This window comes from Ascaphus truei, chromosome 23 (assembly GCF_040206685.1).
Source record: "Ascaphus truei isolate aAscTru1 chromosome 23, aAscTru1.hap1, whole genome shotgun sequence".
Taxonomy (NCBI): Eukaryota; Metazoa; Chordata; class Amphibia; order Anura; family Ascaphidae; genus Ascaphus; species Ascaphus truei.
The window spans coordinates 8,160,274-8,183,855 of NC_134505.1; the positions used below are offsets into that span (position 1 = coordinate 8,160,274).

A 23,582-nucleotide genomic window follows, 5' to 3' on the forward strand; every position below is an offset into this window, starting at 1 on the left:
CTGCGGGGGGAGGGACAGACTCCATGTCCCATAGCTCCCTTCTGTCTGTGTCACTGTGTCACCCTGCGGGGGGAGGGACAGGCTCCATGTCCCATAGCTCCCTTCTGCCTGTGTCACTGTGTCACCCTGCGGGGGGAGGGACAGACTCCATGTCCCATAGCTCCCTTCTGCCTGTGTCACTGTGTCACCCTGCGGGGGGAGGGACAGACTCCATGTCCCATAGCTCCCTTCTCCCTGTGTCACTGTGTCACCCTGCGGGGGGAGGGACAGACTCCATGTCCCATAGCTCCCTTCTGTCTGTGTCACTGTGTCACCCTGCGGGGGGAGGGACAGACTCCATGTCCCATAGCTCCCGTCTCCCTGTGTCACTGTGTCACCCTGCGGGGGAAGGGACAGACTCTGTGTCCCATAGCTCCCTTCTCCGTGTCACTGTGTCACCCTGCGGGGGGAGGGACAGACTCCATGTCCCATAGCTCCCTTCTCCCTGTGTCACTGTGTCACCCTGCGGGGGGAGGGACAGACTCCATGTCCCATAGCTCCCTTCTCCCTGTGTCACTGTGTCACCCTGCGGGGGGGGGGGGGGGGGGACAGACTCCATGTCCCATAGCTCCCTTCTGCCTGTGTCACTGTGTCACCCTGCGGGGGGAGGGACAGACTCCATGTCCCATATCTCTCTTCTGCCTGTGTCACTGTGTCACCCTGCGGGGGGGGGGGGGACACAGACTCCATGTCCCATAGCTCCCTTCTGTCTGTGTCACTGTGTCACCCTGCGGGGGGAGGGACAGACTCCATGTCCCATAGCTCCCTTCTGCCTGTGTCACTGTGTCACCCTGCGGGGGGAGGGACAGACTCCATGTCCCATAGCTCCCTTCTGCCTGTGTCACCCTGCGGGGGAGGGACAGACTCCATGTCCCATAGCTCCCTTCTGTCTGTGTCACTGTGTCACCCTGCGGGGGGAGGGACAGACTCCATGTCCCATAGCTCCCTTCTGCCTGTGTCACCCTGCGGGGGGAGGGACAGACTCCATGTCCCATAGCCCCCTTCTCCCTGTGTCACTGTGTCACCCTGCGGGGGGAGGGACAGACCCCATGTCCCATAGCTCCCTTCTGTCTATGTGTCACTGTGTCACCCTGCGGGGGGGGGGGGGACAGACTCCATATCCCATAGCTCCCTTCTGCCTGTGTCACTGTGTCACCCTGCGGGGGGAGGGACAGACTCCATGTCCCATAGCTCCCTTCTGTTTGTGTCACTGTGTCACCCTGCGGGGGGAGGGACAGACTCCATGTCCCATAGCTCCCTTCTGCCTGTGTCACTGTGTCACCCTGCGGGGGGAGGGACAGTCTCCATGTCCCATAGCTCCCTTCTTCCTGTGTCACTGTGTCACCCTGCGGGGGGAGGGACAGACTCCGTGTCCCATAGCTCCCTTCTCCCTGTCTCACTGTGTCACCCTGCGGGTGGAGGGACAGACTCCATGTCCCATAGCTCCCTTCTCCCTGTGTCACCCTGCGGGGGGAGGGACAGACTCCATGTCCCATAGCTCCCTTCTGCCTGTGTCACTGTGTCACCCTGCGGGGGGAGGGACAGTCTCCATGTCCCATAGCTCCCTTCTTCCTGTGTCACTGTGTCATCCTGCGGGGGGAGGGACAGACTCCGTGTCCCATAGCTCCTTTCTCCCTGTGTCACTGTGTCACCCTGCGGGGGGAGGGACAGACTCCATGTCCCATAGCTCCCTTCTCCCTGTGTCACTGTGTCACCCTGCGGGGGGGGGGGGGAGGGGGGGACAGACTCCATGTCCCATAGCTCCCTTCTGCCTGTGTCACTGTGTCACCCTGCGGGGGGGAGGGACAGACTCCATGTCCCATAGCTCCCGTCTCCCTGTGTCACTGTGTCACCCTGCGGGGGGAGGGACAGACTCCGTGTCCCATAGCTCCCTTCTCCCTGTGTCACTGTGTCACCCTGGGGGGGGAGGGACAGACTCCATGTCCCATAGCTCCCTTCTGCCTGTGTCACTGTGTCACCCTGCGGGGGGAGGGACAGACTCCATGTCCCATAGCTCCCTTCTCCCTGTGTCACTGTGTCACCCTGCGGGGGGAGGGACAGTCTCCATGTCCCATAGCTCCCTTCTGTCTGTGTCACTGTGTCACCCTGCGGGGGGAGGGACAGACTCCATGTCCCATAGCTCCCTTCTGTCTGTGTCGCCCTGCGGGGGGAGGGACAGGCTCCATGTCCCATAGCTCCCTTGTCACTGTGTCACCCTGCGGGGGGAGGGACAGTCTCCATGTCCCATAGCTCCCTTCTCCCTGTGTCACTGTGTCACCCTGCGGGGGGACGGACAGACTCCATGTCCCATAGCTCCCTTCTGTCTGTGTCATTGTGTCACCCTGCGGGGGGGGGGGGGGGACAGACTCCATGTCCCATAGCTCCCTTCTGTCTGTGTCGCCCTGCGGGGGGAGGGACAGGCTCCATGTCCCATAGCTCCCTTGTCACTGTGTCACTGTGTCACCCTGCGGGGGGAGGGACAGACCCCATGTCCCATAGCTCCCTTCTCCCTGTGTCACTGTGTCACCCTGCGGGGGGAGGGACAGACTCCATGTCCCATAGCTCCCTTCTGTCTGTGTCACTGTGTCACCCTGCGGGGGGAGGGACAGACTCCATGTCCCATAGCTCCCTTCTGTCTGTGTCACTGTGTCACCCTGCGGGGGGAGGGACAGTCTCCATGTCCCATAGCTCCCTTCCTGTGTCACTGTGTCACTGTGTCACCCTGCGGGGGGAGGGACAGACCCCATGTCCCATAGCTCCCTTCTCCCTGTGTCACTGTGTCACCCTGCGGGGGGAGGGACAGACTCCATGTCCCATAGCTCCCTTCTCCCTGTGTCACTGTGTCACCCTGCAGGGGGAGGGACAGACTCCATGTCCCATAGCTCCCTTCTCCCTGTGTCACTGTGTCACCCTGCGGGGGGGAGGGACAGACTCCATGTCCCATAGCTCCCTTCTCCCTGTGTCACTGTGTCACCCTGCGGGGCGAGGGACAGACTCCATGTCCCATAGCTCCCTTCTCCCTGTGTCACTGTGTCACCCTGCGGGGGGAGGGACAGACTCCATGTCCCATAGCTCCCTTCTGCCTGTGTCACTGTGTCACCCTGCGGGGGGAGGGACAGACTCCGTGTCCCATAGCTCCCTTCTCCCTGTGTCACCCTGCGGTGGGGAGGGACAGACTCCATGTCCCATAGCTCCCGTCTCCCTGTGTCACTGTGTCACCCTGCGGGGGGAGGGACAGACTCCACGTCCCATAGCTCCCTTCTCCCTGTGTCACTGTGTCACCCTGCGGGGGGAGGGACAGACTCCATGTCCCATAGCTCCCTTCTGTCTGTGTCACTGTGTCACCCTGCGGGGGGAGGGACAGTCTCCATGTCCCATAGCTCCCTTCTTCCTGTATCACTGTGTCACCCTGCGGGGGGAGGGACAGACTCCATGTCCCATAGCTCCCTTCTCCCTGTGTCACCCTGCGGGGGGGAGGGACAGACTCCATGTCCCATAGCTCCCGTCTCCCTGTGTCACTGTGTCACCCTGCGGGGGGAGGGACAGACTCCATGTCCCATAGCTCCCTTCTCCCTGTGTCACTGTGTCACCCTGCGGGGGGGGGGGGACAGACTCCATGTCCCATAGCTCCTTTCTCCCTGTGTCACTGTGTCACCCTGCGGGGGGAGGGACAGACCCCATGTCCCATAGCTCCCTTCTGCCTGTGTCACTGTGTCACCCTGCAGGGGAGGGACAGTCTCCATGTCCCATAGCTCCCTTCTGTCTGTGTCACTGTGTCACCCTGCGGGGGGAGGGACAGACCCCATGTCCCATAGCTCCCTTCTCCCTGTGTCACTGTGTCACCCTGCGGGGGGAGGGACAGACTCCATGTCCCATAGCTCCCTTCTCCCTGTGTCACTGTGTCACCCTGCGGGGGGAGGGACAGACTCCATGTCCCATAGCTCCCTTCTCCCTGTGTCACTGTATCACCCTGCAGGGGGAGGGACAGACTCCATGTCCCATAGCTCCCTTCTCCCTGTGTCACTGTGTCACCCTGCGGGGGGGAGGGACAGACTCCATGTCCCATAGCTCCCTTGTCACTGTGTCACCCTGCGGGGCGAGGGACAGACTCCATGTCCCATAGCTCCCTTCTCCCTGTGTCACTGTGTCACCCTGCGGGGGGAGGGACAGACTCCATGTCCCATAGCTCCCTTCTGCCTGTGTCACTGTGTCACCCTGCGGGGGGAGGGACAGACTCCATGTCCCATAGCTCCCTTCTGTCTGTGTCACCCAGCGGGGGGAGGGACAGACTCCATGTCCCATAGCTCCCTCCTGCCTGTGTCACTGTGTCACCCTGCGGGGGGAGGGACAGACTCCATGTCCCATAGCTCCCTTCTCCCTGTGTCACTGTGTCACCCTGCGGGGGGAGGGACAGACTCCATGTCCCATAGCTCCCTTCAGCCTGTGTCACTGTGTCACCCTGCGGGGGGAGGGACAGACTCCATGTCCCATAGCTCCCTTCTGTCTGTGTCACTGTGTCACCCTGCGGGGGGAGGGACAGTCTCCATGTCCTATAGCTCCCTCCTGTCTGTGTCACTGTGTCACCCTGCGGGGGGAGGGACAGACTCCATGTCCCATAGCTCCCTTCTTCATGTGCCACTGTGTCACCCTGTGGGGGGAGGGACAGACTCCATGTCCCATAGCTCCCTTCTCCCTGTGTCACTGTGTCACCCTGCGGGGGGAGGGACAGACTCCATGTCCCATAGCTCCCTTCAGCCTGTGTCACTGTGTCACCCTGCGGGGGGAGGGACAGACTCCATGTCCCATAGCTCCCTCCTGTCTGTGTCACTGTGTCACCCTGCGGGGGGAGGGACAGACTCCGTGTCCCATAGCTCCCTTCTCCCTGTGCCACTGTGTCACCCTGTGGGGGGAGGGACAGACTCCATGTCCCATAGCTCCCTTCTGCCTGTGTCACTGTGTCACCCTGCGGGGGGAGGGACAGATTCCATGTCCCATAGCTCCCTTCTGCCTGTGTCACTGTGTCACCCTGCGGGGGGAGGGACAGACTCCATGTCCCAAAGCTCCCTTCTGTCTGTGTCCCTGTGTCACCCTGCGGGGGGAGGGACAGTCTCCATGTCCCATAGCTCCCTTCTTCCTGTGTCACTGTGTCACCCTGCGGGGGGAGGGACAGACTCCATGTCCCATAGCTCCCTTCTCCCTGTGTCACTGTGTCACCCTGCGGGGGGGGGGGGGACAGACTCCATGTCCCATAGCTCCTTTCTCCCTGTGTCACTGTGTCACCCTGCAGGGGAGGGACAGTCTCCATGTCCCATAGCTCCCTTCTGTCTGTGTCACTGTGTCACCCTGCGGGGGGAGGGACAGACTCCATGTCCCATAGCTCCCTCCTGCCTGTGTCACTGTGTCACCCTGCGGGTGGAGGGACAGACTCCATATCCCATAGCTTCCTTCTCCCTGTGTCACTGTGTCACCCTGCGGGGGGAGGGACAGACTTCATGTCCCATAGCTCCCTCCTGCCTGTGTCACTGTGTCACCCTGCGGGTGGAGGGACAGACTCCATATCCCATAGCTTCCTTCTCCCTGTGTCACTGTGTCACCCTGCGGGGGGAGGGACAGACTCCATGTCCCATAGCTCCCTTCTCCCTGTGTCACTGTGTCACCCTGCGGGGGGAGGGACAGACCCCATGTCCCATAGCTCCCTTCTCCCTGTGTCACTGTGTCACCCTGCGGGGGGAGGAACAGACTCCATGTCCCATAGCTCCCTTCTGTCTGTGTCACTGTGTCACCCTGCGGGGGGAGGGACAGACTCCATGTCCCATAGCTCCCTTCTGTCTGTGTCACTGTGTCACCCTGCGGGGGGAGGGACAGACTCCATGTCCCATAGCTCCCTTCTGTCTGTGTCACTGTGTCACCCTGCGGGGGGAGGGACAGACCCCATGTCCCATAGCTCCCTTCTCCCTGTGTCACTGTGTCACCCTGCGGGGGGAGGAACAGACTCCATGTCCCATAGCTCCCTTCTGTCTGTGTCACTGTGTCACCCTGCGGGGGAGGGACAGACTCCATGTCCCATAGCTCCCTTCCTGTGTCACTGTGTCACTGTGTCACCCTGCGGGGGGAGGGACAGACCCCATGTCCCATAGCTCCCTTCTCCCTGTGTCACTGTGTCACCCTGCGGGGGGAGGGACAGACTCCATGTCCCATAGCTCCCTTCTCCCTGTGTCACTGTGTCACCCTGCAGGGGGAGGGACAGACTCCATGTCCCATAGCTCCCTTCTCCCTGTGTCACTGTGTCACCCTGCGGGGGGGAGGGACAGACTCCATGTCCCATAGCTCCCTTGTCACTGTGTCACCCTGCGGGGGGAGGGACAGACTCCATGTCCCATAGCTCCCTTCTCCCTGTGTCACTGTGTCACCCTGCGGGGGGAGGGACAGACTCCATGTCCCATAGCTCCCTTCTGCCTGTGTCACTGTGTCACCCTGCGGGGGGAGGGACAGACTCCATGTCCCATAGCTCCCTTCTGTCTGTGTCACCCAGCGGGGGGAGGGACAGACTCCATGTCCCATAGCTCCCTCCTGCCTGTGTCACTGTGTCACCCTGCGGGGGGAGGGACAGACTCCATGTCCCATAGCTCCCTCCTGTCTGTGTCACTGTGTCACCCTGCGGGGGGAGGGACAGACTCCATGTCCCATAGCTCCCTTCTCCTTGTGTCACTGTGTCACCCTGCGAGGGGAGGGACAGACTCCGTGTCCCATAGCTCCCTTCTGCCTGTGTCACTGTGTCACCCTGCGGGGGGAGGGACAGACTCCGTGTCCCTTAGCTCCCTTCTCCCTGTGCCACTGTGTCACCCTGTGGGGGGAGGGACAGACTCCATGTCCCATAGCTCCCTTCTGCCTGTGTCACTGTGTCACCCTGCGGGGGGAGGGACAGACTCCATGTCCCATAGCTCCCTTCTGCCTGTGTCACTGTGTCACCCTGCGGGGGGAGGGACAGACTCCATGTCCCATAGCTCCCTTCTGTCTGTATCACTGTGTCACCCTGCGGGTGGAGGGACAGACTCCATATCCCATAGCTCCCTTCTCCCTGTGTCACTGTGTCACCCTGCGGGGGGAGGGACAGACTTCATGTCCCATAGCTCCCTTCTGTCTGTGTCACTGTGTCACCCTGCGGGGGGAGGAACAGACTCCATGTCCCATAGCTCCCTTCTCCCTGTGTCACTGTGTCACCCTGCGGGGGGAGGGACAGACTCCATGTCCCATAGCTCCCTTCTGTCTGTGTCACTGTGTCACCCTGCGGGGGGAGGAACAGACTCCATGTCCCATAGCTCCCTTCTGTCTGTGTCACTGTGTCACCCTGCGGGGGGAGGGACAGACTCCATATCCCATAGCTCCCTTCTCCCTGTGTCACTGTGTCACCCTGCGGGGGGAGGAACAGACTCCATGTCCCATAGCTCCCTTCTGTCTGTGTCACTGTGTCACCCTGCGGGGGGAGGGACAGACTCCATATCCCATAGCTCCCTTCTCCCTGTGTCACTGTGTCACCCTGCGGGGGGAGGGACAGACTTCATGTCCCATAGCTCCCTTCTGTCTGTGTCACTGTGTCACCCTGCGGGGGGAGGAACAGACTCCATGTCCCATAGCTCCCTTCTCCCTGTGTCACTGTGTCACCCTGCGGGGGGAGGGACAGACTCCATGTCCCATAGCTCCCTTCTGTCTGTGTCACTGTGTCACCCTGCGGGGGGAGGGACAGACTCCATGTCCCATAGCTCCCTTCTGTCTGTGTCACTGTGTCACCCTGCGGGGGGAGGAACAGACTCCATGTCCCATAGCTCCCTTCTGTCTGTGTCACTGTGTCACCCTGCGGGGGGAGGGACAGACTCCATATCCCATAGCTCCCTTCTCCCTGTGTCACTGTGTCACCCTGCGGGGGGAGGGACAGACTCCGTGTCCCATAGCTCCCTTCTCCCTGTGTCACCCTGCGGGGGGAGGGACAGACCGCATGTCCCATAGCTCCCTTCTCCCTGTGTCACTGTGTCACCCTGTGGGGGGAGGGACAGACTCCATGTCCCATAGCTCCCTTCTCCTTGTGTCACTGTGTCACCCTGCGGAGGGAGGGACAGACTCCATGTCCCATAGCTCCCTTCTCCCTTTGTCACTGTGTCACCCTGCGGGGGGAGGGACAGACTCCATGTCCCATAGCTCCCTTCTGTCTGTGTCACTGTGTCACCCTGCGGGGGGAGGGACAGACTCCATGTCCCATAGCTCCCTTCTGTCTGTGTCACTGTGTCACCCTGCGGGGGGAGGGACAGACTCCGTGTCCCATAGCTCCCTTCTCCCTGTGTCACCCTGGGGGGGGGGAGGGACACACTCCGTGTCCCATAGCTCCCTTCTGTCTGTGTCACTGTCACCCTGCGGGGGGAGGGACAGACTCCATGTCCCATAGCTCCCTTCTCCCTGTGTCACTGTGTCACCCTGCGGGGGGAGGGACAGACTCCATGTCCCATAGCTCCCTTCTGCCTGTGTCACTGTGTCACCCTGCGGGGGGAGGGACAGACTCCATGTCCCATAGCTCCCTTCTCCCTGTGTCACCCTGCGGGGGGAGGGACAGGCTCCATGTCCCATAGCTCCCTTCTGCCTGTGTCACTGTGTCACCCTGCGGGGGGAGGGACAGACTCCATGTCCCATAGCTCCCTTCTCCCTGTGTCACCCTGCGGGGGGAGGGACAGACTCCATGTCCCAAACTCCCTTCTCCCTGTGTCACTGTGTCACCCTGCGGGGGGAGGGACAGACTCCATGTCCCTTAGCTCCCTTCTTCCTGTGTCACTGTGTCACCCTGCGGGGGGAGGGTCAGACTCCATGTCCCATAGCTCCCTTCTGCCTGTGTCACTGTGTCACCCTGCGGGGGGAGGGACAGATTCCATGTCCCATAGCTCCCTTCTGCCTGTGTCACTGTGTCACCCTGCGGGGGGAGGGACAGACTCCATGTCCCATAGCTCCCTTCTGCCTGTGCCACTGTGTCACCCTGCGGGGAGAGGGACAGACTCCATGTCCCATAGCTCCCTTCTGCCTGTGTCACTGTGTCACCCTGCGGGGGGAGGGACAGACTCCATGTCCCATAGCTCCCTTCTCCCTGTGTCACTGTGTCACCCTGCGGGGGGAGGGACAGACTCCATGTCCCATAGCTCCCTTCTCCCTGTGTCACTGTGTCACCCTGCGGGGGGAGGGACATACTCCATGTCCCATAGCTCCCTTCTGCCTGTGTCACTGTGTCACCCTGCGGGGGGAGGGACAGACTCCGTGTCCCATAGCTCCCTCCTGCCTGTGTCACTGTGTCACCGTGCGGGGGGAGGGACAGACTCCATGTCCCATAGCTCCCTTCTGTCTGTGTCACTGTGTCACCCTGCGGGGGGAGGGACAGACTCCATGTCCCATAGCTCCCTTCTGCCTGTGTCACTGTGTCACCCTGCGGGGGGAGGGACAGACTCCGTGTCCCATAGCTCCCTCCTGCCTGTGTCACTGTGTCACCCTGCGGGGTGACGGACAGACTCCATGTCCCATAGCTCCCTTCTGTCTGTGTCACTGTGTCACCCTGCGGGGGGAGGGACAGACTCCATGTCCCATAGCTCCCTTCTGCCTGTGTCACTGTGTCACCCTGCGGGGGAGGGACAGACTCCATGTCCCATAGCTCCCTTCTCCCTGTGTCACTGTGTCACCCTGCGGGGGGAGGGACAGACTCCGTGTCCCATAGCTCCCTTCTGCCTGTGTCACTGTGTCACCCTGCGGGGGGAGGAACAGACTCCATGTCCCATAGCTCCCTTCTCCCTGTGTCACTGTGTCACCCTGCGGGGGGAGGGACAGACTCCATGTCCCATAGCTCCCTTCTCCCTGTGTCACTGTGTCATCCTGCGGGGGGAGGGACAGACTCCATGTCCCATAGCTCCCTTCTCCCTGTGTCACTGTGTCACCCTGCGGGGGGAAGGCCAGACTCCATGTCCCATAGCTCCCTTCTCCCTGTGTCACTGTGTCACCCTGCGGGGGGAGGGACAGACTCCATGTCCCATAGCTCCCTTCTGTCTGTGTCACCCTGCGGGGGGAGGGACAGACTCCATGACCCATAGCTCCCTTCTGTCTGTGTCACTGTGTCACCCTGCGGGGGGAGGGACAGACTCCATGTCCCATAGCTCCCTTCTCCCTGTGTCACTTGTCACCCTGCGGGGGGAGGGACAGACTCACTGTGTCACCCTGCGTGGGGGAGGGACAGACTCCCTGTGTCACTGTGTCACCCTGTGGGGGGAGGGACAGACTCACCGTGTCACCCTGCGTGGGGGAGGGGCAGACTCCCTGTGTCACCCTGTGGGGGGAGGGACAGACTCCCTGTGTCACCCTGCGGGGGGGGGAGGGACACACTCCCTGTTTCACTGTGTCACCCTGCGGGGGGAGGGACAGACTCCCTGTGTCACTGTGTCACCATGCGGGGGGAGGGACAGACTCCCTGTGTCACTGTGTCACCCTGCGGGGGGAGGGACAGACTCCCTGTGTCACTGTGTCACCCTGCGGGGGGAGGGACACACTCACTGTGTCACTGTGTCACCCTGCGGGGGGAGGGACACACTCACTGTGTCACCCTGCGGGGGGGAGGGACAGACTTCCTGTGTCACTGTGTCACCCTGCGGGGGGGAGGGACAGACTCCCTGTGTCACTGTGTCACCCTACGGGGGGGAGGGACAGACTCCCTGTGTCACTGTGTCACCCTGTGGGTGGAGGGACAGACTCCCTGTGTCACTCTGCGGGGGGGAGGGGCAGACTCCCTGTGTCACCCTGTGGGGGGAGGGACAGACTCCCTGTGTCACTGTGTCACCCTGCGGGGGGGGAGGGACACACTCCCTGTGTCACTGTGTCACCCTGTGGGGGGGAGGGACACACTCCCTGTGTCACTGTGTCACCCTGCGGGGGGAGGGACAGACTCCCTGTGTCACCCTGCGGGGGGAGGGACAGACTCCCTGTGTCACTGTGTCACCCTGCGGGGGGAGGGACAGACTCCCTGTTTCACTGTGTCACCCTGCGGGGGGAGGGACACACTCACTGTGTCACTGTGTCACCCTGCGGGGGGAGGGACAGACTCCCTGTTTCACTGTGTCACCCTGCGGGGGGAGGGACACACTCCCTGTGTCACTGTGTCACCCTGCGGGGGGAGGGACACACTCCCTGTGGGGTTTTGACATTCCCCCCCCCCCCCTCTTCGTGTTTCCGTCCCAGACGAAGCAGACAGTGAAGGACACCCCGGGAGACGGGCGGAGCAGCAGTGAGGAGGAGGAGGGGAAGACGGGGAAGAAGGGGATCACCGTGTCCTACAAATCCACCCGCTCAGCGGTGAGAACCCTGCAGGAGCCGTGGGCCCTCCCAGAATCCTCAGCGGCATCCCGGCCAATCACATGAAACTACGTGTGACTCAGAGCCTAGTGTGTTGCACACACACTCACTCACTCCTCCATCACACACACACACACACACACACACACACACACACACACACACACACACACACACACACACACACTCCTCCCATCACACACACACACTCCTCCCATCACACACACACACTCCTCCCATCACACACACACACTCCTCCCATCACACACACACACTCCTCCCATCACACACACTCACTCCTCCCATCACACACTCACACCTCCCATCACACACACTCACTCCTCCCATCACACACACTCACTCCTCCCATCACACACACTCACTCCTCCCATCACACACACTCACTCCTCCCATCACACACACACTCCTCCCATCACACACACACACACACACACACACACACACACACACACACACACACACACACACACACACACACACACACACACACACACACACACACACACACACACCCACTTCTCCCATCACAGACACCCCCCCATCACACACACACACACACACACACACACACACACCCATCCCACACACACCCCTCCCATCACACACACATTCACTCCTCCCATCACACACACACACACACTCACTCCTCCCATCACACACACACACACACTCACTCCTCCCATCACACACACACACACACACACACTCACTCCTCCCATCACACACACACACACACACACTCACTCCTCCCATCACACACACTCACTCCTCCCATCACACACACTCCTCCCATCACACACACTCACTCCTCCCATCACACACACTCACTCCTCCCATCACACACACACACACACACACACACACACACACACACACACACACACACACACACACACACACACACACACACTTCTCCCATCACACACACACCCCCCATCACACACACACACAGACTCACTCCTCCATCACACACACTCACTCCTCCCATCACACACACTCACTCCTCCCATCACACACACTCACTCCTCCCATCACACACACACACACACACACACACACACACACACACACACACACACACACACACACACACACACTTCTCCCATCTCACACACACACACAGACTCACTCCTCCCATCACACACACTCACTCCTCCCATCACACACACATTCACTCCTCCCATCACACACACTCACTCCTCCCATCACACACACTCACTCACTCCTCCCATCACACACACACACACACACACACTTCTCCCATCACACACACACACACTTCTCCCATCACACACACACACACACTTCTCCCATCACACACACACACACACACTTCTCCCATCACACACACACACACACTTCTCCCATCACACACCCCTCCCATCACACACACACACACCCCCCTCCCATCACACACTTCTCCCATCACACACACACACCCCTCCCATCACACACACACACACACACTTCTCCCATCACACACACACACACACACACCCCTCCCATCACACACTTCTCCCATCACACACACACCCCTCCCATCACACACTCCTCCCATCACACACACACACCCCTCCCATCACACACTCCTCCCATCACACACACCCCTCCCATCACACACACACACACACACTTCTCCCATCACACACACACACACACACACACACACACACACACACACCCACTTCTCCCATCACAGACACCCCCCCATCACACACACACACACACACACACACACACACCCATCCCACACACACCCCTCCCATCACACACACATTCACTCCTCCCATCACACACACACACACACTCACTCCTCCCATCACACACACACACACACTCACTCCTCCCATCACACACACACACACACACACACACTCACTCCTCCCATCACACACACACACACACACACTCACTCCTCCCATCACACACACTCACTCCTCCCATCACACACACTCCTCCCATCACACACACTCACTCCTCCCATCACACACACTCACTCCTCCCATCACACACACACACACACACACACACACACACACACACACACACACACACACACACACACACACACACACACACACACACACACACACACACTTCTCCCATCACACACACACCCCCCATCACACACACACACAGACTCACTCCTCCCATCACACACACTCACTCCTCCCATCACACACACTCACTCCTCCCATCACACACACTCACTCCTCCCATCACACACACACACACACACACACACACACACACACACACACACACACACACACACACACACACACTTCTCCCATCTCACACACACACACACAGACTCACTCCTCCCATCACACACACTCACTCCTCCCATCACACACACATTCACTCCTCCCATCACACACACTCACTCCTCCCATCACACACACTCACTCACTCCTCCCATCACACACACACACACACACACACACACACACACACACACACACTTCTCCCATCACACACACACACACTTCTCCCATCACACACACACACACACTTCTCCCATCACACACACACACACACACTTCTCCCATCACACACACACACACACTTCTCCCATCACACACCCCTCCCATCACACACACACACACACCCCCCTCCCATCACACACTTCTCCCATCACACACACACACCCCTCCCATCACACACACACACACACACTTCTCCCATCACACACACACACACACACACACCCCTCCCATCACACACTTCTCCCATCACACACACACCCCTCCCATCACACACTCCTCCCATCACACACACACACCCCTCCCATCACACACTCCTCCCATCACACACACCCCTCCCATCACACACACACACACACTTCTCCCATCACACACACACACACACACACCCCTCCCATCACACACTTCTCCCATCACACACACACCCCTCCCATCACACACTTCTCCCATCACACACACATTCACTCCTCCCATCAAACACACACTCACTCCTCCCATCACACACACACTCACTCCTCCCATCACACACACTCACTCCTCCCATCACACACACACTCACTACTCCCATCACACACACACTCACTACTCCCATCACACACACACTCACTACTCCCATCACACACACACTCACTCCTCCCATCACACACACACTCACTCCTCCCATCACACACACACTCACTCCTCCCATCACACACACACTCACTCCTCCCATCACACACACACTCACTCCTCCCATCACACACACACACACACACACACACACACACACACACACACACACACTCCTCCCATCACACACACACACACTCACTCCTCCCATCACACACACACACACACACACACACACACACACACACACACACACACTCACATCCAATCACAAACTCTGCTGCTGTTTCCCAGAAACCCGTGGGGCCGGACGACATGGGAGCGACCGCCACGTACGATTTGGACACGGAGAAAGACAAAGACGCTCAGGCGATATTCGAGCGCAGCCAAAAAATCCAAGAGGTGAGGAGTCTGCGGGGGGCTGGGGAGGGTCTGCGGGGGGAGGGTCTGTGGGGGGCTGGGGAGGGTCTGCGGGGGGCTGGGGAGGGTCTGCGGGGGGCTGGGGAGGGTCTGCGGGGGGCTGGGGAGGGTCTGCGGGGGGCTGGGGAGGGTCTGCGGGGGGCTGGGGAGGGTCTGCGGGGGGCTGGGGAGGGTCTGCGGGGGGCTGGGGAGGGTCTGCGGGGGGCTGGGGAGGGTCTGCGGGGGGTGGGGAGGGTGTGGGGGGTGACCCCCAGGGGGGAGCGTTACGGGGGACCGGGAAGGGGTGGGGAGACCCCACAGAGCGGCTTACATAGACATGCTCTCACCATCACTCTGCAAATCCCCTCTTCCTCCTTGTGTGTCAGTAACACTTTGAGTGCCAAAGGACGTAGCCATGGGGCCCCAGGGCTCTCTCACCGGGCTGTGTCTCTGCCTCTCCCACCGGGCTGTGTCTCTGCCTCTCCCACCGGGCTGTGTCTCTGCCTCTCCCACCGGGCTGTGTCTCTGCCTCTCTCTGCCTCTCTCACCGGGCTGTCTCTCTGCCTCTCCCACCGGGCTGTGTCTCTGCCTCTCTCACCGGGCTGTCTCTCTGCCTCTCCCACCGGGCTGTGTCTCTGCCTCTCTCTGCCTCTCTCACCGGGCTGTGTCTCTGCCCCTCTCTCACCGGGCTGTGTCTCTGCCTCTCCCACCGGGCTATCTCTCTGCCCCTCTCTCACCGGGCTGTGTCTCTGCCCCTCTCTCACCGGGCTGTGTCTCTGCCCCTCTCTCACCGGGCTGTGTCTCTGCCCCTCTCTCACCGGGCTATCTCTCTGCCCCTCTCTCACCGGGCTGTGTCTCTGCCTCTCCCACCGGGCTATCTCTCTGCCCCTCTCTCACCGGGCTGTGTCTCTGCCCCTCTCTCACCGGGCTGTGTCTCTGCCCCTCTCTCACCGGGCTATCTCTCTGCCCCTCTCTCACCGGGCTGTGTCTCTGCCCCTCTCTCACCGGGCTGTGTCTCTGCCCCTCTCTCACCGGGCTATCTCTCTGCCCCTCTCTCACCGGGCTGTGTCTCTGCCCCTCTCTCACCGGGCTGTGTCTCTGCCCCTCTCTCACCGGGCTATCTCTCTGCCCCTCTCTCACCGGGCTGTGTCTCTGCCCCTCTCTTACCGGGCTGTGTCTCTGCCCCTCTCTCACCGGGCTATCTCTCTGCCCCTCTCTCACCGGGCTGTGTCTCTGCCCCTCTCTCACCGGGCTGTGTCTCTGCCCCTCTCTCACCGGGCTATCTCTCTGCCCCTCTCTCACCGGGCTGTGTCTCTGCCCCTCTCTCACCGGGCTGTGTCTCTGCCCCTCTCTCACCGGGCTATCTCTCTGCCCCTCTCTCACCGGGCTGTGTCTCTGCCTCTCTCTGCCTCTCTCTCACCGGGCTATCTCTCTGCCCCTCTCTCACCGGGCTGTGTCTCTGCCTCTCTCTGCCTCTCTCTCACCGGGCTGTCTCTCTGCCCCTCTCTCACCGGGCTGTGTCTCTGCCCCTCTCTCACCGGGCTGTGTCTCTGCCCCTCTCTCACCGGGCTATCTCTCTGCCCCTCTCTCACCGGGCTGTGTCTCTGCCTCTCTCTGCCTCTCTCTCACCGGGCTGTCTCTCTGCCCCTCTCTCACCGGGCTGTGTCTCTGCCTCTCTCTGCCTCTCTCTCACCGGGCTGTCTCTCTGCCCCTCTCTCACCGGGCTGTGTCTCTGCCTCTCTCACCGGGCTGTGTCTCTGCCCCTCTCTCACCGGGCTATCTCTCTGCCTCTCTCTCACCGGGCTGTCTCTCTGCCTCTCTCTCACCGGGCTGTGTCTCTGCCCCTCTCTCACCGGGCTGTGTCTCTGCCTCTCTCTCACCGGGCTGTCTCTCTGCCTCTCTCTCTCCGGACTGTCTCTGCCTGCCTCTCTCTCACCGGACTGTCTCTCTGCCCCCTCTCTCTCACCGGGCTGTCTCTCTGCCCCCTCTCTCTCACCGGGCTGTCTCTCTGCCCCCTCTCTCTCACCGGGCTGTCTCTCTGCCCCCTCTCTCTCACCGGGCTGTCTCTCTGCCCCCTCTCTCTCACCGGGCTGTCTCTCTGCCCCCTCTCTCTCACCGGGCTGTCTCTCTGCCCCCTCTCTCTCACCGGGCTGTCTCTCTGCCCCCTCTCTCTCACCGGGCTATCTCTCTGCCCCCTCTCTCTCACCGGCTATCTCTCTGCCCCCTCTCTCTCACCGGGCTGTCTCTCTGCCCCCTCTCTCTCATCGGGCTGTCTCTCTGCCCCCTCTCTCTCACCGGGCTATCTCTCTGCCCCCTCTCTCTCACCGGGCTATCTCTCTGCCCCCTCTCTCACCGGGCTATCTCCCTGCCCCCTCTCTCTCTCACCGGGCTGTCTCTCTGCACACTCTCTCTCTCTCACCGGGCGGCCTCTCTCTCTCTCCGGGCGGCCTCTCTCTCTCTCTCTCTCTCTCTCTCTCTCTCTCACCGGGCGGCCTCTCTCTCTCTCTCACCGGGCGGCCTCTCTCTCTCTCTCTCACTGGGCGGCCTCTCTCTCTCTCTCACCGGGCGGCCTCTCTCTCACCGGGCGGCCTCTCTCTCTCACCGGGCGGCCTCTCTCTCTCACCGGGCGGCCCCTCTCTCTCTCTCACCAGGCGGCCTCTCTCTCTCTCTCTCTCACCGGGCGGGCCTTTCTCTCTCTCTCTCACCGGGCGGCCTTTCTCTCTCTCTCACCGGGCGGCCTTTCTCTCTCTCTCACCGGGCGGCCTCTCTCTCTCTCTCACCGGACGGCCTCTCTCTCTCTCTCACCGGGCGGCCTCTCTCTCCCTCTCACCCGGGTGCCGCTCTCTCTCACCGGGCTGCCTCTCTCTCTCACCGGGCTGCCTCTCTCTCTCACCGGCTGACCATTTCTCTCTCACCGGGCTGACCCTCTCTCTCTCACCGGGCTGACCCTCTCTCTCTCACCGGGCTGACCCTCTCTCTCTCACCGGGCTGATCCTCTCTCTCCCTCTCACCGGGCTGCCCCTCTCTCTCTCACCGGGCTGCTCTCTCTCTCACCGGCTGACCCTCTCTCTCTCCCTCTCACCGGGCTGCCTCTCTCTCTCTCACCGGGCTGCCTCTCTCTCTCACCGGGCTGCCTCTCTCTCTCACCGGGCTGCCCCTCTCTCTCTCACCGGGCTGACCCCCTCTCTCTCACCGGGCTATCTCTCTGCCCCCTCTCTCTCACCGGGCTATCTCTCTGCCCCCTCTCTCTCACCGGGCTATCTCTCTGCCCCCTCTCTCTCTCACCGGGCTGTCTCTCTGCCCCCTCTCTCTCTCACCGGGCTGCCTCTCTCTCTCTCTCACCGGGCGGCCTCTCTCTCTCTCTCACCGGGCGGCCTCTCTCTCTCTCTCACCGGGCGGCCTCTCTCTCTCTCTCACCGGGCGGCCTCTCTCTCTCTCACCGGGCAGCCTCTCTCTCTCTCTCTCACCGGGCAGCCTCTCTCTCTCTCTCTCACCGGGCGGCCTCTCTCTCTCTCTCACCGGGCGGCCTCTCTCTCTCTCTCTCACCGGGCGGCCTCTCTCTCTCACCGGGCGGCCTCTCTCTCTCTCACCGGGCGGCCTCTCTCTCTCTCACCGGGTGGCCTCTCTCTCTCTCTCACCGGGCGGCCTCTCTCTCTCTCTCACCGGGCGGCCTCTCTCTCTCTCTCTCTCTCTCACCGGGCGGCCTCTCTCTCTCCCACCAGGCTGCCCCTCTCTCTCTCTCTCTCACCGGGCTGCCTCTCTCTCTCACCGGGCTGCCTCTCTCTCTCACCGGGCTGCCTCTCTCTCTCACCGGGCTGCCTCTCTCTCTCACCGGGCTGCCTCTCTCTCTCACCGGGCTGCCTCTCTCTCTCACCGGGCTGCCTCTCTCTCTCACCGGGCTGCCTCTCTCTCTCACCGGGCTGCCTCTCTCTCACCGGGCTGATCCTCTCTCTCCCTCTCACTGGGCTGCCCCTCTCTATCTCACCGGGCTGCCCCCTCTCTCACCGGGCTGCCCCCTCTCTCTCTCTCTCTCACCGGGCTGCTCCCTCTCTCTCTCTCTCACCGAGCTGCCCCTCTCTCTCTCTCAACGGGCTGCCCCCTCTCTCTCTCACCGGGCTGCCCCCTCTCTCTCTCACCGGGCTGCCCCCTCTCTCTCTCACCTGGCTGCCCCCTCTCTCTCTCACCTGGCTGCCCCCTCTCTCTCTCACCATACTGCCCCTCTCTCTCTCACCGGGCTGCCCCTCTCTCTCTCACTGGGCTGCCCCTCTCTCTCTCACCGGGCTGCCCCTCTCTCTCTCACCGGGCCGCCCCCTCTCTCTCTCACCGGGCCGCCCCCTCTCTCTCTCACCGGGCTGCCCCCTCTCTCTCTCACCGGGCTGCCCCCTCTCTCTCTCACCGGGCTGCCCCCCTCTCTCTCACCGGGCTGCCCCCTCTCTCTCTCACCGTGCTGCCCCCTCTCTCTCTCTCTTTCACCGGGCTGCCCCCTCTCTCTCTCACCGGGCTGCCCCCTCTCTCTCTCTCTCACCGGGCTGCCCCCTCTCTCTCTCTCTCACCGGGCTGCCCCCTCTCTCTCTCTCTCACCGGGCTGCCCCCTCTCTCTCTCTCTCACCGGGCTGCCCCCTCTCTCTCTCTCTCACCGGGCTGCCCCCTCTCTCTCTCTCTCACCGGGCTGCCCCCTCTCTCTCTCTCTCACCGGGCTGCCCCCTCTCTCTCTCTCTCTCACCGGGCTGCCCCCTCTCTCTCTCTCTCTCACCGGGCTGCCCCTCTCTCTCTCTCTCTCTCACCGGGCTGCCCCCTCTCTCTCTCTCTCTCTCTCTCTCTCTCTCTCTCTCACCGGGCTGCCCCCTCTCTCTCTCTCTCTCTCTCTCTCTCACCGGGCTGCCCCCTCTCTCTCTCTCTCACCGGGCTGCCCCCTCTCTCTCTCTCTCACCGGGCTGCCCCCCTCTCTCTCTCTCTCACCGGGCTGCCCCCTCTCTCTCTCTCTCACCGGGCTGCCCCCTCTCTCTCTCTCTCACCGGGCTGCCCCCTCTCTCTCTCTCACCGGGCTGCCCCCTCTCTCTCTCTCTCACCGGGCTGCCCCCTCTCTCTCTCTCTCACCGGCTGCCCCCTCTCTCTCTCTCTCACCGGGCTGCCCCCTCTCTCTCTCACCGGGCTGCCCCTCTCTCTCTCACCGGGCTGCCCCCTCTCTCTCTCTCTCTCACCGGGCTGCCCCCTCTCTCTCTCTCTCTCTCACCGGGCTGCCCCCTCTCTCTCTCTCTCTCTCACCGGGCTGCCCCCTCTCTCTCTCTCTCTCTCTCTCTCTCTCACCGGGCTGCCCCCTCTCTCTCTCTCTCTCTCTCTCTCACCGGGCTGCCCCCTCTCTCTCTCTCTCACCGGGCTGCCCCTCTCTCTCTCTCTCACCGGGCTGCCTCTCTCTCTCTCACCGGGCTGCCCCTCTCTCTCTCTCACCGGGCTGCCCCTCTCTCTCTCACCGGGCTGCCCCCTCTCTCTCTCACCGGGCTGCCCCTCTCTCTCTCACCGGGCTGCCCCTCTCTCTCTCACCGGGCTGCCCCGTCTCTCTCTCACCGGGCTGCCCCCTCTCTCTCTCTCTCTCTCTCTCTCTCTCTCTCTCTCTCTCTCTCTCTCTCTCTCTCTCTCTCTCTCTCTCACCGGGCTGCCCCCTCTCTCTCTTTCTCACCGGGCTGCCCCTTCTCTCTCACCGGGCTGCCCCCTCTCTCTCTCTTTCTCTCACCGGGCTGCCCCCTCTCTCTCTCTCTCTCTCACCGGGCTGCCCCCCCTCTCTCTCTCTCTCTCTCTCTCTCTCTCTCTCTCTCTCTCTCTCTCTCTCTCTCTCTCTCACCGGGCTGCCCCCTCTCTCTCTCTCTCACCGGGCTGCCCCCCCTCTCTCTCTCTCTCTCACCGGGCTGCCCCCTCTCTCTCTCTCACCGGGCTGCCCCCTCTCTCTCTCTCACCGGGCTGCCCCCTCTCTCTCTCTCTCACCGGTTTGCCCCCTCTCTCTCACCGGGCTGCCCCTCTCTCTCTCTCTCACCGGGCTGCCCCCTCTCTCTCTCTCTCACCGGGCTGCCCCCTCTCTCTCTCTCTCACCGGGCTGCCCCCTCTCTCTCTCTCTCACCGGGCTGCTCCCTCTCTCTCTCTCTCTCACCGGGCTGCTCCCTCTCTCTCTCTCACCGGGCTGCTCCCTCTCTCTCTCTCTCTCACCGGGCTGCTCCCTCTCTCTCTCTCTCTCACCGGGCTGCCCCCTCTCTCTCTCTCTCTCTCTCTCTCACCGGCTGCCCCCTCTCTCTCTCTCTCTCACCGGGCTGCCCCCCCTCTCTCTCTCACCGGGCTGCCCCCCCTCTCTCTCTCTCTCTCACCGGGCTGCCCCCTCTCTCTCTCTCTGTCTCTCACCGGGCTGCCCCCTCTCTCTCTCTCACCGGGCTGCGGCCTCTTACTCTCTCTCTCACCGGGCTGCCCCCTCTCTCTCTCTCTCTCTCACCGGGCTGCCCCCTCTCTCTCTCTCTCTCACCGGGCTGCCCCCTCTCTCTCTCTCTCTCTCTCTCTCTCACCGGGCTGCCCCCTCTCTCTCTCTCTCTCACCGGGCTGCCCCCTCTCTCTCTCACCGGGCTGCCCCCTCTCTCTCTCTCTCACCGGGCTGCCCCCTCTCTCTCTCACCGGGCTGCCCCCCTCTCTCTCACCGGGCGGCCTCTCTCTCACCGGGCGGCCTCTCTCTCTCACCGGGCGGCCTCTCTCTCACCGGGCGGCCTCTCTCACCGGGCGGCCTCTCTCTCACCGGGCGGCCTCTCTCTCACCGGGCTGCCCCTCTCTCTCACCGGGCTGCCCCTCTCTCTCTCTCTCTCTCACCGGGCTGCCCCCTCTCTCTCTCTCTGTCTCTCACCGGGCTGCCCCCTCTCTCTCTCTCACCGGGCTGCGGCCTCTTACTCTCTCTCTCACCGGGCTGCCCCCTCTCTCTCTCTCTCTCACCGGGCTGCCCCCTCTCTCTCTCTCTCTCTCTCTCTCTCTCTCTCACGGGCTGCCCCCTCTCTCTCTCTCTCTCACCGGGCTGCCCCCTCTCTCTCTCACCGGGCTGCCCCCTCTCTCTCTCACCGGGCTGCCCCCTCTCTCTCTCACCGGGCTGCCCCCTCTCTCTCTCACCGGGCTGCCCCCTCTCTCTCTCACCGGGCTGCCCCCTCTCTCTCTCACCGGGCTGCCCCCCTCTCTCTCACCGGGCGGCCTCTCTCTCACCGGGCGGCCTCTCTCTCACCGGGCTGCCCCTCTCTCTCTCACCGGGCTGCCCCTCTCTCTCTCACCGGGCGCCTCTCTCTCACTGGGCTGCCCCTCTCTCACCGGGCTGCCCCTCTCTCTCACCGGGCGGCCTCTCTCTCACTCACCGGGCTGCCCCCTCTCTCTCACCGGGCGGCCTCTCTCTCACTCACCGGGCGGCCTCTCCTCTCTAGGAGATAATGGGGAAGGAGGATGATAAGATTTACAGAGGGACGCACAACTACCGCAAGTTTGTGAAGCCCAAAGATACGTCGCTGGGAACGCGTCCTCCGGGATGGTGAGGTACGGAGCGTCTCTCTCTCTCACTGTGCGCCTCTGTCTCTCTCACTGTGCACCTCTCTCTCTCTCACTGTGCGCCTCTCTCTCCCTGTGCGCCTCTCTCTCCCTGTGCGCCTCTCTCTCCCTGTGCGCCTCTCTCTCCCTGTGCCTCTCTCTCTCTCCCTGTGCGTCTCTCTCTCTCACTGTGCCTCTCTCTCCCTGTGCCTCTCTCTCACTGTGCGTCTCTCTCTCTCACTGTGCCTCTCTCTCCCTGTGCCTCTCTCTCACTGTGCGCCTCTGTCTCTCTCACTGTGCGCCTCTCTCTCTCTCCCTGTGCGTCTCTCTCTCTCACTGTGCCTCTCTCTCCCTGTGCCTCTCTCTCACTGTGCGTCTCTCTCTCTCACTGTGCCTCTCTCTCCCCGTGCCCCTCTCTCTCCCCGTGCCTCTCTCTCCCCGTGCCTCTCTCTCTCCCCGTGCCTCTCTCTCTCCCCGTGCCTCTCTCTCCCCGTGCCTCTCTCTCCCCGTGCCTCTCTCTCCCCGTGCCTCTCTCTCCCCGTGCCTCTCTCTCCCGTGCCTCTCTCTCCCCGTGCCTCTCTCTCCCCGTGCCTCTCTCTCCCCGTGCCTCTCTCTCTCCCCGTGCCTCTCTCTCCCCGTGCCTCTCTCTCTCCCCGTGCCTCTCTCTCTCCCCGTGCCTCTCTCTCTCCCCGTGCCTCTCTCTCCCCGTGCCTCTCTCTCCCCGTGCCTCTCTCTCCCGTGCCTCTCTCTCTCCCCGTGCCTCTCTCTCCCCGTGCCTCTCTCTCTCCCCGTGCCTCTCTCTCTCCCCGTGCCTCTCTCTCTCCCCGTGCCTCTCTCTCTCCCCGTGCCTCTCTCTCCCCGTGCCTCTCTCTCCCCGTGCCTCTCTCTCCCCGTGCCTCTCTCTCCCCGTGCCTCTCTCTCCCCGTGCCTCTCTCTCTCCCCGTGCCTCTCTCTCCCCGTGCCTCTCTCTCCCCGTGCCTCTCTCTCTCCCCGTGCCTCTCTCTCCCCGTGCCTCTCTCTCCCGTGCCTCTCTCTCTCCCCGTGCCTCTCTCTCCCCGTGCCTCTCTCTCTCCCCGTGCCTCTCTCACTCCCCGTGCCTCTCTCTCTCCCCGTGCCTCTCTCTCCCCGTGC

The 23,582-nt window shown here is 62.3% G+C and overlaps 1 protein-coding gene across 1 annotated transcript in view; it reads left to right on the forward strand.

Annotated features, from left to right (window-relative positions):
• The window catches only part of LOC142473204 (E3 ubiquitin-protein ligase RNF113A-like), a gene marked incomplete at its 3' end in the record, with an annotated part of 25,715 nt that extends 3,260 nt beyond the window's left edge, over positions 1-22,455 (forward strand). Inside the window, 4 exon segments of the mRNA XM_075580407.1 lie at positions 11,290-11,403; positions 14,814-14,921; positions 22,352-22,430; positions 22,433-22,455. Coding sequence (XP_075436522.1) covers positions 11,290-11,403; positions 14,814-14,921; positions 22,352-22,430; positions 22,433-22,455 — 324 coding nt within the window.
• Between the last annotated feature and the right edge of the window lie 1,127 nt (positions 22,456-23,582).